The sequence below is a fragment of the Erpetoichthys calabaricus genome, chromosome 4 (assembly GCF_900747795.2).
Source record: "Erpetoichthys calabaricus chromosome 4, fErpCal1.3, whole genome shotgun sequence".
Classification (NCBI taxonomy): domain Eukaryota; kingdom Metazoa; phylum Chordata; class Cladistia; order Polypteriformes; family Polypteridae; genus Erpetoichthys; species Erpetoichthys calabaricus.
The window spans coordinates 37,530,636-37,549,392 of NC_041397.2; the positions used below are offsets into that span (position 1 = coordinate 37,530,636).

General features: G+C 37.4%; 2 protein-coding genes across 2 annotated transcripts in view; both read right to left on the reverse strand.

Annotated features, from left to right (window-relative positions):
* LOC114650991 (olfactory receptor 6N1-like) overlaps positions 1 to 18,757 on the reverse strand; it is a 93,308-nt gene that overhangs the window by 42,994 nt on the left and 31,557 nt on the right. The window lies entirely within an intron of this gene.
* Positions 1,658 to 2,670, reverse strand: LOC114650988 (olfactory receptor 6N1-like). Its single transcript, XM_028800942.2, has one exon. It carries the CDS (start codon positions 2,640 to 2,642, stop codon positions 1,680 to 1,682), a length of 963 nt encoding a protein of 320 aa, XP_028656775.1. The 5' UTR covers positions 2,643 to 2,670; the 3' UTR covers positions 1,658 to 1,679.

The window sequence follows — 18,757 nt, forward strand, 5'->3', positions numbered from 1 at the left end:
ATTTACTCTTACTTATTATAATTCTTGTAACATGGTCATGACTGATTTTACACAGTAACTAGGATATATTATTTTTATGTTTCCTAGTCTTTTCACTACTAGTCACTAGTATTTTAAATCATTCTCGTTAATACTGCTATACATTTTTTGTGTATATATGTATTCCTGGATTTGATAACTTTGCCATAGAGTACATTTAATATTTGATTCAAATGCTTAAACAAACAATATTTTAATTCAAATTAAGCCCTAGTGTCCTCTGAAAATGCACACGCATTAACAGTGCAGCCACATTTTATGTCAAGTAACCTGAAGTCACCCCAGCCTACAGAGAATATTGAAAGGAAGATGGCCAATAAGAAGCATGTTTAATACTCAATCAGTATTTAAAATTTAGCATTTTGATTAAATAGAATCCCTTTTGTGGTACTGCTTTTAATGTAATTTACCTAAATCAACTTTAATTTAGTGCAGAAATGATAAATATGTTCTTCCTAAATTGCCCAAGGCTGCCCCATGCAGGTTTTCCTAAAAAAGAATGAGTTAGGTTAAAAAATGAAATCTGAAGTGTAGGGGTGTGCATGAATGTGCCTTGTGATGAAATGACACCTCCTCCATTGCTGATTCTTAACTTACTTTAGACCTGATGGTTCCATTATAAACTCCAGCCTACCATGACCCAATAATTGGATGAAATGGGTTTAGGAAATGGACGACTGGATATACAAATCTTCCCAGCCCGAGTAAGTTTTCTATTCAACCTCACAAATATATACTTGTTTTAAACAAGAAATAGATAAATATATTTATTGACAATAGTACACTTTTTAAATTTAAACTCAAAATGTAACAAGCAGGCATATAGTTTCCTCATATTCATTAAGTTCCAGAAAAAAAAGATACTGTATTAAACACATTTCATTATAAGTAAAAGCTGAACCGCTACTTTAATGTAAATGACCCTCCATGTTTTTTCTGTTTTACTTTCAGATTTTAAAAACATAGCAGTAAAAATACACTTAATTTTTTCAACAGTGTTTGATTGTCATATATTTAATTTTGCCTTATTTATTATATGTTGGCGTGAATAATATTTGTTAATAAAGAAAATAACACATTACTTTTTATATCAACAATTTAACCAAAAATGGAAAACAACAAATTTCTTAACAAACTCTAATACTGAGCACTTTGTACTTTTCCCTCAAATAACAGGCTGTCTATATAGCAAGGTATCTATTAAGGCTGGCACATTTTTATATATTATTTAAAGTGATTAACATTAAAAATCTTATCAATCGGTATGAAGTTCCACAAATTACAAAACAGCTGAAAAAGATTAAATGGTTGCCATTTGTAAAAGTCAACACTTTACCATTTTTGACTGTTTCTCCATCCATCCTTAAACCAAAAATGAATTTGAGCGTGCGACTGCGAAGACATTTAACCCTGCATTGTTTCTTATTTGTACGTTTGAACAAAAGAGGGTACATAACTAGGTAACATCAGGATGTAAATGTAATCTTTACATTTTCTCTCTTTACATCATAAATATAATAAATGGAAACTGATTAACAAGGATTTTTTGATAATAATAATAAACATTAGTCAGAGACATTCATAAAGGTAGCCATTATTTCTGAATTTTAAACAATTTAAATTCATTGATTGTTTGACCACTAATGTTTTATCCTTCTAATCAGCTTTCTGATTTGCTCCATCATTTCATCTGTTTTTAGAGTGTATACAATAGGATTTAGAAGAGGAGGAAGAGTGGCCGATAAAGTTGTGTTAAGTATTCGGACATCTATGTCTATAAACTGAGTTAACATTACAGTAACATAGGTTCCAAGCAGAGGTAGGTAAAATATTGCCACTAACATTAAGTGAGCAGTGCAGGTTTTAAATGCTTTCCATTTTCCTTCAGCAGATGCAATCTTCATCACAGCAACTATAATGCATGCATATGAAAGTATGATAACAATCAAAGGGATAACTATAAACCCAAAACTAAAACATCCTGATATAATCATATTTGCAGAAATATCATTGCACGCCAATATATACACTGGCCTATAATCACAAAAATAACTATTTATAACTGTGGATTTGCAAAATGACAGACGTGTGATAAAATGAAATCCTACTATTATAAGCGCAAAGGGAATTGCCCAAGAAATTACAATAATTATTATCATCCTAGTATTTGTGTTGATTGTATGACAGTGTAATGGAAAACATATAGAAATGAAGCGGTCATATGCAAGAACAACAAGAGTAAATGATTCCATTGCAGAAAAATAGTGTACAAAAAACATCTGAGCTAAACAGGATTCATATGAAATAAATTTTGAATTCATAAGGAATGCATCAGCACATTTAGGAATTATTGCAGTGCTACAACTTATGTCTACAACTGACAAAGTAAATATAGCGATATACTTTGGTGTGTGAAGACTATCTACAAACAAAATAAGTGACATAAGAATGATGTTTGAAACAACAGTGGCAATATACACAAAAAGCAAAAATATAAAATAATAATGAGTATTTTGCAATGAATTAAATCCTTTTATGTAAAAACCAAGTGGTCTCACAAATGTAGCATTTAGATCAGTTACTCCCGAAACCTGAGAAGCCATGTTGACATCTTGTGGTTGAAGAGTACAAAAACCTGTATAGAATAAATCAAATAAAAATGCTTGTTAAATTTCAAAACATAATAATGCAGAAAAAGTAACCTAAATAAAAAATAGTTTCTAGCCTAGTTCTGATTAACACTGGAAACAAACAATTAAATTAAAAGTTGTAACAAGAAAAAAGGCAATCCAGGTTTTTGTGAAATTCAGGGTTTAGTTTTCTGTGTTTTATGAAAGTGAAAACTTCTCAATTTATAAACAAATTGCTCACACAGTAAATGATAGATGTTGTAAAAGACAAATAATTACAGCACTCCAACTATAACTGAAAATGTAACATACCTTTAATGAACTCTGAGCATGGGAAGTTTCTTTCACAGTTCCATCTCCAAACACATTCTCCATCTATTATTTTAAAGACTTTAAAGGTCCTCATTAGAGTTTGAAATCACACAGGAGCAGTACTAAGCACATTAAATTTACACATTTCAAATTGTATATCCCCAGGGTTGGATTTCGAGTGATGCAAGAATAAACATGTTCAAATGTCTTTTTTAAAAAGTAACCGCTTTATTTTTCTTAAAAATGGAACTGTAGCTCGTATGTGCAAAGCACTCAATTATTCAACATAAAATCTTCTATCGAGCGCATTTATCTCAATTAAAACTATCGAAAATGTTTCCAGGGCAAGATTCAGCCTGTGAACATTGCAGTCTAATTCCAGCCTCACTGGGCTACATGTTTTAGACAAAAATATTTGAATGCCTATCAGACAGCCTTCGTGTTACAGTCACTCCTAACCAGGGCTGGATTTACAAAGAGGCCAACCTAGGCCAATGCCTCAGGGCGCCACAGTTTAGACAAATTTTTTTTTTTTTAAGTAATGTGATTTCGCTTAAATTTCATTTTTGTAGTAATATATAATAAAAAAGGGAAGAATATTACCTAGGGGCGATGAAAATTCAAATCCGGGTCTGCTCCTAACCCATTAATAGCTGTGTTTGGTGTGCACCCAGATGAGCTTAGAGTGGAGAAGGACAAACAAACCGTAATTGCCTTGCACTTACTTGCACTTAGGCTTATCTTGCTCAGCTGGAAGAATCCCACCCCACCACTTTTAAGTCAGTGAGTGTCCTATACTATTTGAAACTGGAAAAACAAATTCTTTGCATCTATATAGCGCTTTTCTCACTACTCAAAGCGCTCAGCAATTGCAGGTTAAGGGCCTTGTTCAAGGGCCCAACAGAGCAAAGCCTCTTTTGGCATTTTCGGGATTCGAACTGGCAACCTGCTGATTGCCTGTGCAGATCCCTAGCCACAAAAATCAAATTCTCTCTCAAAGGATTTGGAGAAAACTTTTTTTTTTAAATATGGCAGGACCTAATCAATAATATTTCGGAACATGTTTCTGTATCAGTGAAAATACTCTTCCTTCCTTGTTGCTCTCACATATTTGCTTTGTTGGTTGGTTCTCCTCTACTTCTTTTGTGTGAGGGCTGAAATTTGGTTTGTTAAGTTTGATCTGATTGAATTGATTGTTATTTCCTTTTAATTAAATTTAATAAAACAAAAAAATGGAACAATAAAGTGATAGACATAAAGAGTTATCTTTGGAAAGTTAACTTTTAATATATTTGAGCATTATTTTCTTCATCTCATGTATAAAGGTTAAAAGTTGCTTAAGGTTTTTGTTTTCTATAACAGTATAGTAAATAACAGTAAAGTGTGAGATTTTGCACTAATTTAAATACTGAGCTTATATATTAAAACAAAATACATAAAATGAAATTAGATATGAGGAAGAATTCATTGCTAATGGATGAATTAATTTTGGTGGATCCTTGTCTCTGGTTCAGAGTGATAAATTTGGATCAATTTATAATAAAAAGATTCCATTCTTTGGTCCTAATAAAGTGTTGTGGCTGCCAGGCTCTGATTTCTCAGTATGTTCTGTCTTTGGGTAATGGCAACAGTCACATGCTATGTGAATTTCAATTCCCTTATTTCTGTTGTTAAGTTGTAAGCTGTGATTAGTTGTAAGCGGTTTCTTTATAGCACTACATTTATTTACAGTAGTTAAACCATTAGTGTCATAAAACTATTTCGAGCTAAGCTATAGTGTGGAGTACAAACAAAAACTCTTAAAAAAAAAGAAGTAAAACAACAAATTAACAGCTACTCACCATCTATCTGGTGATGTAGCTCACACTTTTTCCCATCATATTACTGCACCAAAACAATTCCCATCTCTACCCCTCTGCCAATGATCCTATGAAGACCAATAACAATTCTCATACATGTCTTCTCAGACTCAGTTTTAGAAGAGTGGTAGAGCTCTTGTTTTCATTTTTAATGTGGGTTCCAGAAGGATCGTCAGATGTAGTAAATTGACAACCAAAGTCACCACAAAAATTCAAACTGAGTCACAAAGCTTTTGACCACTGAGGTCACTATCACTCTCTAAATAAAAAGCATCTGAGAGTTCTTGTTGTTCGTAACATAAGTTTAATCACGCAGAGATCCAAACATTTCATTCTAAGCTTTTTGCTTTGCAAAATAAAGTAAGTAGTCTGTAGATGCAAGATTCTGAACTTGCCACAACAATGCAGTAACCTGAAGTGTAACGTGCTGTTCTACAGGAAGATATGTGAACAGCTGCTGCTAGACCTTGTTCTTTAGTAGTCATTAAAAACCCACAAATTCCATTTTCTGAATGTTACTTGTGAGTTTCTAAGAGTTGTGGGGGATATTGAAAGAAATGCCAATTACTTTTTGAATTACAACTTAATTAATTTACAACAAATTCTCCACGTGTTGATACCTAATACCAAAAGCATAATTAGTAGTGCCTAAAATGCTTATGTTTGGGGTCATACTTCAGTTGTGGCAGTTAAAAATTTAACTACCTTAAAAACTAATAAAAATGCTTTTGAAATATTTTTTGTGCCTCTACACTCTTATACAGTATTGTAGGTCTGGAAACATACATTAATTTCTGTCACCTTCTGTAGGATCCAAGGTTATTATAGTTTTGCCTTTTTATATTAGTTTTTATTTCTATATTTTTTCTGACCTTACTTGGAAATTCAGTTTAGTTTTAGTTTTCCTTCATCATGTACTTTTAGTTTTAGTTTAGTTTTTATTTCACGAAGACATTTCTATTTTATTTTTATATATAATAGTTTCAGTTTTAGTAATTATGGCATGGAGTGCCTATGGAGTTAGTTTTGTGTCACAATCAGACAGAACTATACACTTAACAGATTTGGATATGAGTTTAATGTTAGTGGAAGCTTACTACACTGCCTGGTTTACTATCTGCTTTTGTTTTTTGTCTGATAAAAACAAGCATAATCAAAACTAGATACTGAATATGAATAATTTTACACAATTGTATAATTTTTAAAATATCTTCTCATGAAAATCACAGGGGCTTAGGAAGAACAGGGCTCTTAGACCTGAATGAGTGTGCAGACCCCATGTAGCTGTATTGAGGGAAACAAAGAAGAACAAGCATGTAGTGTGAAGGTTAGAGGTGGTGAGTCATGAATAGCCTACCATAAGAACTGTAAACCCATAATGAGCAGGGCAAGAGCAGGTAATAGGAATACGGACAGGCATAAAACAACAGAGACAGCGTCTGAGATTAAGGACAACATATACATTATCTAAACCTGTTTATCCAGAGCAGGATCACAGGAAACCTGGAGCCTACAGGAGCAGGTTTGAATGTATGGCAGGAAAACTCCCTGGTATGCAATATGTATGATATGGCTGATGTTAAGAACAAAAAGAATATGATATTTCAACTATCTACTTTGAGAGAGAGAAAAAAACATTGAAAAAAGGCAGACAAATATTTTAAAATATAATTCTGCTAATGGTTTACTTTCACAATATCAGGTATTTTGAGTTGTGAATATGAACTAAAAAGATAAATTAATAAATATAAAATAAATACAAAAACCCATTAGTATGCCTAGTTTTTCATCACTTGTCAGACTCTCTACCTTTGTTTGTATTGCTTCATTGTTAAACGATGTTTTTAAAGCAAAAGTGATTGGTCAGCAACAATATGCTGATCTTGTATGATGACCTAGTCAGTCTCTCGATCATTTTATTTTCAAAAATCGAGAGTGGTCTCCCCTCAACTTTCTTGTATACTCAGATATGGATATTTGAGGAGTAAACCGCAAGACAATGATTATATTTTTATATTATGTACATTAAGGAACCATCACCAACAAATCAAATCTATATATATAAAGGAGAGTTGGGATCCGAGAGACTGTGTTTGTTTGTTTGTGGAGGGACGGAGAGTTAAGGTTTGTGTTGGAGTCACGTGATCATCTCCCCTCCCATTCACCTCATTTCATTCACTTCATTTCGCTTCGAGCTGAGCTCCGCAACTGATGTGGTCTTGCCGTCCTTTCTCCTTTACCTGATTTACTGTTTAGTAGACACGGTACTTACTGAATAGTATTTTTTCCTTTAGTGTTTTCTACTTAGTGTTTCTTAGTGTTTAGTAGACGCAGTGTGCCGGTGTTCCCGGCGGTGTTGCGGTTTATTGTTACTTTCTACTTCGTTTTTGTACTTTAGTGTTTAATAATAAATAATAATAATTCATTACATTTATATAGCACTTTTCTCAGTACTCAAAGTGCTAAAATAGTGAGTGATACTTAGCTGATAGCAGTGTCGAAGCAGCACAGCACAACGGAGCCGGTAGGACAGGCGGGTGTGGTAGCGTAGGTGAGCGGCGATAGCAAGCAGCAGAAAGCACAGCAGGTGGAGGAAGCAGGATTTGGATGTTCCAATACACAGCCATAAACAGTAAAGCTTGGTAATTTCAGGCGTGATCGCCCCGGAGCCATAAGCCATAAACCAGGTTAGTATGAACATCAGATCAGTTCCCGGTCGTAGGGTACTGTAAGATGAAATGGGAGCAGATCAGCATAGCGAATATAATCACGGAGAAAGATCATCCCGAGGTGCTAGATCGCCAGGTACAAAGAAATGTTCGTAGGTCTCGTCCCACGATCCACAGACTCAGCTGTTCCCAGTAAAGTGGAGTCCATAAAATCTGTAAATATTAAGCCAAATCCATGCAATTCGAGTCAGCTGTACCCACAAACTACACGTACAATAAACGAAATAAAACAAGCGTAAGAAAGTGCAGAATTAAGGCGAATTTTGAGAAAAGTGTTGTTAACAGGGAGGAGCGGCAACAACAAGCGTGCGCCAGCGCCCCCTCACCTGCTATAATAAAGCAGTTATAATAAAGTAGACTTTTACTTTATCTCATTTAGTGTTCTTCCCAGCGGTGTTGCCGTTTTTTAGTGTTAGTGTCTACTTAGTGTTTGTGTTTAGTATTATGGAAGGAGTGAACTTACCACTGTCAGATTTTGCAACGAATGAGTTGGTAAATAATGATTATTTATCAACAGATCACATGAGCAAATTCAACGAAATTTTAGCTGCATGTACAATTTTCCAACCTCAAGAAGTTTTGCTAATGTGGACTCCTGACATACCTATAATGCACATTCCACAAAGTGCAAAACATATTCAAATATTACCTTCTGCAGCTACTGAACGAGTGACTCACTGGGTGTGTACCTGTTATGATGGTGCTGTAATTCATGTCTATGACAGTTTAAACGCTGATAAAAAATTCAGCCTCACCGAAGAGCAGCTTTGTTTCCTTCATGCTTTGTTTCCTTACAAACCTCCCATAGTTTATGAAGACGCACAGCAACAATTAAATCATACAGATTCTGGTGTATTCTCAATTGCATTTGCTGTGTGTATTTTTTTAGGTATTGACCCAAGTGATCAAGTTTTTACTATTTCTTCAATGTGAAATCACTTATAAATAATTTTTGTTACTCAACAATTGCTTCCATTCCCTGTCGAAAGTAGCTGACAGACGACACCAGTTACAAGTATTCAGTATTCAAAGACCTGTACGAAGTACGGCCACTAACACAGTCACTCATAAAAGGGGAGATGACTCGTGCAGGAAATGGGTATTGAAACTACCTTGGAAGACATGCAATCAACAAGGCGATTAAATGGATCTCAAGAGATACAGTGGAACCTCTAGATACGAGTTTAATTCGTTCCAGCACTGAGCTTGTATAGCGAATTTCTTGTATCTAAAACAAACTTCCCCATTGAAAATAATGGAAATCCAGTTAATCCGTTCCGCACCCCAAATATATTAACATAAAAATCAATTTTCCTAACAAATAACACTGATAAATTATATATACTGTAGTCTACCTTTAATAAATAACACTGGTAAATAATATAACTGATTATTAAAAGAATCAAAACAGGTGTCCAAAGTGCAGTAGAGCATTCAATAAACGTTTAAATAAATAATCCTTAAAACAGTTGTGAAGTGGAGGTTTAAAATACACAAGAATAACAATCCTTTAACACGAGGTTAAAACGTCAAAAGGATGCAGTCTTTAAAAAACAGACGACAATCCCCGGTGCTTCTTCTCTGTTAGCGTCTCACCTGCGGGCTCTGCAACAGGCGAGACACTCTTAATGCAGCTGACCTTCTCTACACCGTCCTGCTTCAGCTGTTTGGCTCGCCTGTTCAGCTCACTGTTCAGCTACACGCGAGCCTGCTCTCCTGCCTGCCTGCCTGCCTTCTCTCTCTCTCTCTCTCTCTCTCTCTCTCTTTCTCCTCTCACTTCTTCTCCCCCTTAACCGGCTCACGCTTCTCTATATATGCGGGGAGGACATGGCAGCTGCAGCCCATCAGCCACAGGAACAATCATGGATGTGGGCAGTTTCCCACCTGTGCACTTAAGTGAGAAACGCAGACACCGCAGATCGCGGCTCGCAACTGCTACCACGCCCCCTCGCTAAGCTGAGAGCTATACCCACAGCCTGGCTCGTGGCTCGTTACGCGAGCCAATGCTCGCATTTAGATCAGAAATTTTCGCTCATACTTTCCTCGTATTTTGAATTTCTCGTATACAGAGGTGATCGTATCTCGAGGTTCCACTGTATATATATACATATATATATATATACATATATATACGTATATATATATATATATACATATATATGAATATGTGTGTATATATATGTATATATATGTATATGTATACACATATATATATACATATACATATATATACATATATACACATATAAATATATATACATACATACATATATATATATATATACATATATATATACATATACATATATATATATACATATACATGTACATATATATATATATATATATATATATATATATATATATACACACACATATATACATACACATATACATCTATACTAATAAAAGGCAAAACCCTCACTGACTCACTCATCACTAACTCTCCAACTTCCCGTGTGGGTAGAAGGCTGAAATTTGGCAGGCTCATTCCTTACAGCTTACTTACAAAAGTTAAGCAGGTTTCATTTCGAAATTCTACACGTAACTGTCGACAGCATCCGCTATGTTAAACTTTCTTATTTATGGCCCCATCTTCACGAAATTTGGTAGGCGGCTTCCCTGCGCTAACCGAAACCGATGTATGTACTTATTTCGGTGGTATGACACCACTGTCGACCGCCATATTGAACTTTCCAACGGTCTTTGTTACTTAATGGGCCCATCTTCAAGAAATTTGGTACACGGGTTCCCAATGCTAACTGAATCCTACTTATGTACATATATACGTCCATAGCCTGCAGCTCAGTCCACACTCTGAATCCTCCAGGCACTCCTGAGCATAATCTAATTTTGAAGCCACCGAAACTTTGTAATGGCATGAGACTTCAGGTCACATGCTTGCAAAAAGAACCTAATTGAGGCAACTATTTTTACTGGCGGTGGCTCAGTGGAGAGAATTTTTATTCCTCGCATCCCCGTTATACCCTCTGATCTCCCATTTCAATTCAAACACCTCCAATTTCCAGTAAGGCTCTGCTTCACAATGACAATTAATAAGTCTCAGGGACAGACCCTACAAAAGATTGGCATTGATTTGTGGCAAGATTGCTTTTCACATGGCCAACTATACGTTGCATGCTCAAGAGTAAGCTCAGCGCACAGCTTGGTCATATTACAACCAGAGGGGCGAACTGACAACGTGGTATACAAAGAGATCCTTAACAAATAATTATTGGTACATTTTCCCTCAATTTCTTATTTAAAATTTTAAAGCAGTACTTCGCCGCTGCGAAGCGTGGGTATTTTGCTAGTTAATAATATATTGAACAATTATTATAAAAGTAATGTTGAATAAATCGGACTCTGCAGCTGCATAAATAAAAAAAAAAATCATATGTGTTCAGGTAAAGTACCACTTCCGGGTGATGGATTTCACCCAAAAGTTAATACAGATCTGCAATTGTGGTGTAACAACCACATGCCGAATTTCATCCATCTATCTAGTTGCGTTTTTGAGTTATCATGTTTATACACACACACACACACACACACATGCGCGCGCACACTCGCAATTCCAAAAAACAGTATTTTTGGACTCTGGGAGGTCTATAATGTCAAGATTCATCAAAATATTGAGGTCGAATTTTTTCATGATTACTATACTTTCTCTATACTCTATACTTCGTATATGAGAAAGTAAAAACGATTTCTCCTGTGCGAAGTGGCAGGTGAATTGCTGTCAACAAAAAGCAGTCACCTGAGAAATAAACTGAAACGTCACTAACTTGTAATTTTTCTGTCCATACGGTAAAGTTTTTGTTGACCAGCACATTCTGATTTCAGCTGTTTGAATTACATCTTGATATAAAACAAGCGCAAAGAAAGGAGGCATGCAAATCGCTTTCTATTTCACATGCTTTACGCACCCACACTCAGCTTGCTGTCTCCGCAAATGCTGTGTGAACAGCCACCCTCTGTCACCAGTCACTGGATGAATATGTGTGGGGACGGCTCGTGGTGGATGACTTTCTGTTTTAGAGTTAAAACTTACAAGGGTTAAAGACTAACGGCAAGAATATTCATTCAAAAATGAAAACTAAAAATATTTTAGTAAATTATTATGTTATTTCAGTTAGTCTTTCCAGCTACTTTAATAGTTTCGTTTAGTTTTAGTTTTTCATTTCGGTTTTGTTAATTATTTTATTTCAGTTTACAAAAATGTTTTTTTAATAATAGTTTCAGTTTTGATTTTAGTTTTCATTAACTATAATAACCTTGGTAGGATCACATTGTGAAAGATTTTAAAACAGATCTTGCACCCCTTCAAGGATTTCATACAATTTAATACAATTTTATTTATGATTGATAAGTTTAAGAAATATTAATCCTCTGAAAAAAACTTTCTTATGGTCTGTAATATTCATATTCATTGCAAAAATGTACCTAGTTGTCTATCGCCTGTAATTTCTAATGGTGGTTTGATCAACTTTCTGTTCAAAACTTGGAGTAAAGGTCATTTAAACATAATCCACAGTCAGATGTTCAAACTGGAAAAGTAAATTGGGATTTTGAAAGATCTGCCATGCAATATTACAGATTTCCAGTCTACCAGGAACACAGTGCATTCTATTGCTGAATTTTCAAGTAATATGAGTTGTACAAGAATTTCTCCTTTTGAGTGCCAGTATGATTATGAATCTCCCATATTGTCTATTTTCACCCATATTATCTGTAACCAGTTTCTAGCTTTCCAGATAATTCTTTGTGGAACAGGGCTAACACTGGGAGAACCTGAAGAAAAAGTACACATTTTTCAAGTGGTTCACTGCTTAGATGTGAACATTCTGATCTAGTGTTACAATGCTTGGCCGGCACGGTGGCGCAGTGGTAGTGCTGCTGCCTCACAGTTAGGAGACACAGGTTTGCTTCCCGGGTCCTCCCTGCGTGGAGTTTGCATGGGTTTCCTCTGGGTGCTCTGGTTTTCTCCCACAGTCCAAAGACATGCAGGTTAGGTGGACTGGCGATTCTAAATTGGCCCTAGTGTGTGCTTGGTGTGTGGGTGTGTTTGTGTGTGTCCTGCGGTGGATTGGCACCCTGCCTGGTATTGGTTCCTGCCTTGTGCCCTGTGTTGGCTGGGATTGGCTCCAGCAGACTCCCGTGACCCTGTGTTTGGATTCAGCGGGTTGGTAAATGGATGGATGGATGGATGTGTGCTTGGTGCATGTGTGTGTGTGTGTGTGTGTCTTGCAGTGTGTTGGCTCCCTGTCCAGGATTTGTTCCTGCCTTGTGCCCTGTGTTGGCTGGGATTGGCTCCAGCAGACCCCCGTGACCCTGTGTTCGGATTCAGCGGGTTGAAAAATCGATGGGTGGATGTTACAATGCAAGAAAATGGTTGAGGTGTAAATAGGATCTATAGTATGGATCTGTGGTGGCTGGTGAAAAAAATTTGGGCAGGGACAAACTGAAGGAGCATTTCATAACTCAGGAGAATAGAAAAGAAAAAACACACAAACTGTAATGCTGTCAACACACTGCCCAGTAGCACTAACAACATAAATTTTGCCCTTCTTTTCTTCATGCCTGAAAATTTCTCAATTACTTTCTGATTAAATTGAGTTATTTCAGTCACCAGTCTTTTTTCAGTTGGCAGCTTGGTTAATAAATTTAAGCTTTCCTGAGTCATGGTGTTTCTGTGAAAGGTTTTATGTACTCCAATGTTTGATAGGCTGCAGGACAGCAACAGATTAAGAGTTTGAAGTTTAGGCTACTCAATGGGTAGCAGATGGACCAGTAAATAAAAAGTGCATATTTTTGGAGTCACAAGAGAACTTGAACATATTTACTTCATATCACATGTCATTAATTATTCAGAATCTAATGTTAATATAAACCAAATCTCACTTAAAACAACATGTTTAAAACTTTAAAAATCTGAAAAGTTACACAAGCTCCATTAGCAATATTGAAATGACAGTTTTTTTGGTTTACTTATTGTACTTGTGGCAAAGTAAACAGCAACTTGTTTTTTCTAAGTAAGTAAATAAAAAAAATATTTTTAAAATGCCTCTCGCAGACAAAAGTCACGAAGTGCTGAACAGTAAAATATAGAATATGAAAATGAAATATTAAAACAAAATACAGAGCAATGACAATATTAAAAATACCCATAGATATCAGTGCTACCCAAATGACAGTTTGAACAGATTTTTTAATTAATTAGAGTGGCATTCTTAAGGTGTTCTGTCAACACTCCATCAAGAGAGGCAACAAAATCCATCAACTCATTGAAAATCCCAGGCTTATCGGGACTGTCGCTGTCATCACATGACCATGCAAAGCCAATTCAAATGCTCTGAAAATTTTCACACAGTCTATTATTCTGGAAAAGATGTGTCAATTTTGAGTCAGCTCTTCGTTGTGAATTCTAATGCTAATCCTGTACCCTTCACCTAGCTGTTTAGCAATAATAACCCTGACAAAAAAATTAGTATAAATTTAGTCTAGATGACTGAAGCTACTTTCATGACGAAAGGTGTTTTAGGTCTCATACCCCTGTCATGATTTACCACACTTCAGTAACAACACTATGAAACAACAAACAAGAAAAGCAAAAAAAAAAGGCAGTACTTACACCACATCCAGTTTCACCAGCCACCACTGATCCATACTATAGATCCTATTTAATCCGTTTGTCGTAACAAGAGCAGGAAAAAGCCCACGTGTAAGCTTGTCCTTGATCATGATTTATGAAGGGGCATTTCATTAAAGAAATAACCAAATTTTCTTTGATTTCTGAAGTTCCACTTGAAGTTGCAATTACCATAAAGTCTGTAGCTGCGTTATTGGTGGGTGTGAACTGTGAACCATGTAGATAAACATGAAATAATGTGTCAATGATTGTCGAATTATATTAGATTAAAAAAACCTAAAACAACACTAATTCATTGCCAATAAATGAGGGAGTGTCTGGGGTGCACAGAGCTGCATCCCTAGAAAAATCTGAAAGGAACCATTTAAAGGCAGCCTCAGTTCACCTGCTTGCCAAAAGTTCAAGGACTTTCATACAGTAGATTCTAATTTGGCTGGCGCCCTTCACTCAGGAAATAATGGAATTCAAACATAATTTAAACATAGCCAATTTTGTGCAAATAAAATTGTGCACATTCTGCAAATAAACAAATTTATTTCATGACTATTTTGAATTACCTATTCATTTAAGCTGAGTTTTTAAAATATTTGGGAGGGTGGCACCCCACATTACAAACTGCGACAGGTAAAGGTGCACCAGGTAGCATGTCAACGGCTCAATCTTAATTGCTTTGGGTTAGCATTCTTAATGATTTTTGCATACTGAACATATCAAAATTTGGAGTAGTCTTCTGGAATGGCGTTGACAAAATGAGAATGAAAATTTTAAAAACACTTATAGCATTGAACTATACAGAACTATCTATCTTTCTATATACAGGTATATGTATGTCTATCTATATACCTGTATATATATATATATATATATATATATATATATATATATATATATATATATATATATATATATATATATATATATATATATATATATATCTGTATACTGTATATATAAATCTGTCCTGGGTATGTAGTTAAACTGCATCCTGCTCTGCAACTGTTCCTCCAACTTGCAAGGAAACCTTGGGGGTTGGTGGCAGGATTTTGCACTCCAGCCATCATGAAAACTTTACACAGCTCCCAAAATGGCAGACAGGACTCTTTTTGGCTTTCCACAGGAGTAGCTCTGTTTCAGCCACCCTTAGGAGCCTCATCCCCAGAAAAGTAAAAACCTCTGGAGACCCAATGAAATCAGGATTGGTTTGGTGCTGAGGCGTGGCCTACTGCACAGCACAACTCAGGCCCCAATTTGAGCTGGCACATCTGGGGAGGCACATGGAACATCTTGTCTCTCTGGCATGATGATCATCTTCCTCTAATGTCAAAGAAGCTTCGTAAACACCACATTTCAGTGGCGGCACTCTCTGAGGTGCGTGGACCTGGGATTGGCCAAGGTTCATGTGGGAGAAATACCTAGACATTGATCTGTGGGAACCAAACTGGCTACTGGACTTCACAAGACAGCATTGCTTGCTGTTGGACATGACAGATTACCAGCCACTGGACTACTTCAGGCTGTTCTTTCCTGATGCTGCTTTTCAACTACTGTCAGATGAGACAAACAGGTATGCAGAGCAATTTTTTGAATCATGGGCTGCACTTGCACCGCATTCTTGTTTTTCAAAATGGAAACCCACAACAAAAGACAAGATGAAGGGCTTTGTGGCTTTACAAATAGAGATGGGACTAGGCTGGTGATATAACTTCAGTGAGCATTGGTCCAAATGTGCTTTGTCCTCTGGTGGCTTTGGAGAGGTTATGTCCGCATGATAGGTACGTGCTCCTGCAAAGTTTTATTCACTTCTGTGATAACAAGAAACAAATCCCAAGGGGTGAGCCAAGCTATAACCCCATGTATAAAGTTAAGCCCCTGTTTGACATTGTGGAACCAACATATAAACAATTTTATCAGCCTGGCCGTGATTTGTCTGTGGATGAATCTATGATAAAAAACAAGGGACGCCTTTTTTTCCACCAATATATACCAGACCAGCCCACAAAGTATGGCATAAAAGATTTTGTACTGGCAGAAGCAAACACTGGTTTCTGCCTAAAAGTAATTACATATACAGGAAAGTATTTCTTTCAAAGAGAGAACTGTCTCTTGACAAGTCAGGTTGTGCTGGAGCTGCTTCAGGGCTATGAACATTTGGGTCATGTTGTGTACATGGACAATTTTTATACATGACCAGAACTGTTCATGAAGCTACAGAGCAGGTGAATTGGAGCTTGTGGCACAGTGAGGGTGAACAGGAGACACATGCCTTCACAGTTGAAGCCAGACAGGTTGAAGATGAAAAAAGGTGACAATACGGGTTTCATGTGGGCGGAAAACTTCGTGGCAGTGGCATGGCATGATGTCAAACGGGTGACTTGTCTCTCTACAGTACACACTAACAATATATGTGAGAAAGTGCAGCAACAGACAATTGAAAAGGAGGCACCAGTGCAACAAATATTGTAAGCAGTGCAATGTGGCAATGCATGAAATTGGCTGTTTTGAGTGAGATCATAATTTGCAGGACTTTGCTGTGTAACATGTATGTGATATGTATGTGAAATCATATAGTATGCAGGCTCATACAACATTCAAGACAGTAACATTTATCAAAAATAAATATGTTTTGTTGATTTGATATGTTAAACCATTGCTTTGTGTTCTTTTTTTAAAAAAAGTTAGTTTTTGGAAAAATATTCAGCCCTGGGAGAAAAGAAACAAAAAAAGCCGTAAAAGAGTTAAAGCAGTCTCTGGGTGCCTTGTCCGTTGTCTCAGTGTATGCTCCAGCCGCGATGAGTAATGTCTCTGTGAGGGAGGCATACTATTCGCAGCTTCACTCTGTGTTTGATGGGTGCCCGCGAGGTGACACTCCTGTAGTCATGGGTGACTTCAATGCCACCACTGGCACTGACAGGGCTGGCTGTGAGGATTGTGTCGGTCCCCATGGGTCTTATGACCATGGTGAAAGTCGCTCCATGTTCCTTGACTTTACAAAAGGTCAGGAGCTGTGGATCGCTGGATACTGGTTCCAGCGCCCTGAGCCACATCGTTGGACTTGGTACTCCAATACTGGTTGTGCCTTGAAGAAAATTGGTCACATCCTTGTGGGCAGACGCTGGAGGCTCCTACAGAACCACAGGCTCTACAGATTTACCCAGTTTGTGAATTCTCATCACAGACTTGTTGCTACTCTGAAGATCCGGCTTAAGTCCAATAGCATTATACATACTAGGAGAATGAAGTTGGTCCTGGCCAGACTCCAATATCAGGCTGTTTCTAATGAGTTTGTAGGCAGTTTGTGTGAGAAACTTGCAGACTTGGGTGTGACTGCCAATCCTAATGTGATGTGGGAGACCTTCCGTAACAAGACCCTGAAGGTTGTGTTGATGTTGCTGGTGTTCCCAGTATGAGGTGTTTCATCTTGCAGGACACCCTGGATATCAACGAGAGGAGTTGCAGCTTGATGGCAACTCCAGCCTGTACTTTGAACTGAGAAGGATGGCTGCAAGGGCTCTGAGGGCAGATAAGTGACACACCATCTATGATCTTGTGACCCACGTCCTGCTTACAGAGGAATTGAAACATTACGCATATCCAAATCTGATTCTCAGAGAGTCATAATCAAGGCAGGTGATGAAATAGTCCTTATGAATGATGCTGCAGTTATGACCCGCTGGGCTGGCAGTTTTGAGCAGCTGTTTAAAGCTGATCCTCCAGCTAGGAGGTTGGACATCTCTAGGTCCACAGTTCCTGAGGCTGATCCTCCACTTGTACAAGCTGAGGGTAGGGAAGGCTGCCGGGATCTGTGGTATCCAGGGTGAACTTCTCCAAGCTGGTGGTAAGGATGTCCTCTTGGTATTGTAAGCAATCTTTGCTTCTGTTTGGGGGATGGGAATAATCCCAGCTGACTGGAATACGGGACTTGTTGTCCCTATCTGGAAAGGGAAGGGTGATCGCCTGGATTGCAGCAACTGCAGGGGGATAACACTGCTTTTGTTGCTCGGTAAGGTCCTCGCTAGGGTCATCTTAAACTGGATCCATGATCACTTGCTCACCTACCAGCGACCAGAGCAGTCTCGCATTATGCCTACGAAGTCTACTATTGACCGCATCCTAAAACCGAGGGTTCTCATCGAGTGCCAATGTGAATATCAGCAGACTTTCTTTGCAGCCTTTGTCGATGTTTGTAAAGTGTTCAACTCATTTGATCGAGCTGCCCTCTGGGACATCCTGAGAATTTTCAGCATTCCCCCAAAGTTGCTGCATAACATGGCCGGCCTGTACACTGGTACTGTGAGTGCTGTTCAGAGTGGAAGCAGAGCCTCTGCATTTTTCCCAGTTGATACTGGGGTTCAGCAGGGGTGTATTCTTGCTCTTACTCTTCAATGCTTGTATGGATTGGGTATTGGAGAAGGTCGTGGGGTCCAGTGGATGTGGGACATCTGATAGTGAAGAAAGATTCACTGATCTTGACTTTGCTGATGATGCTGCGAACTTTGCAGAGTCAATAGAGGCTCTGATCAGGGCTCTCAAGAGACT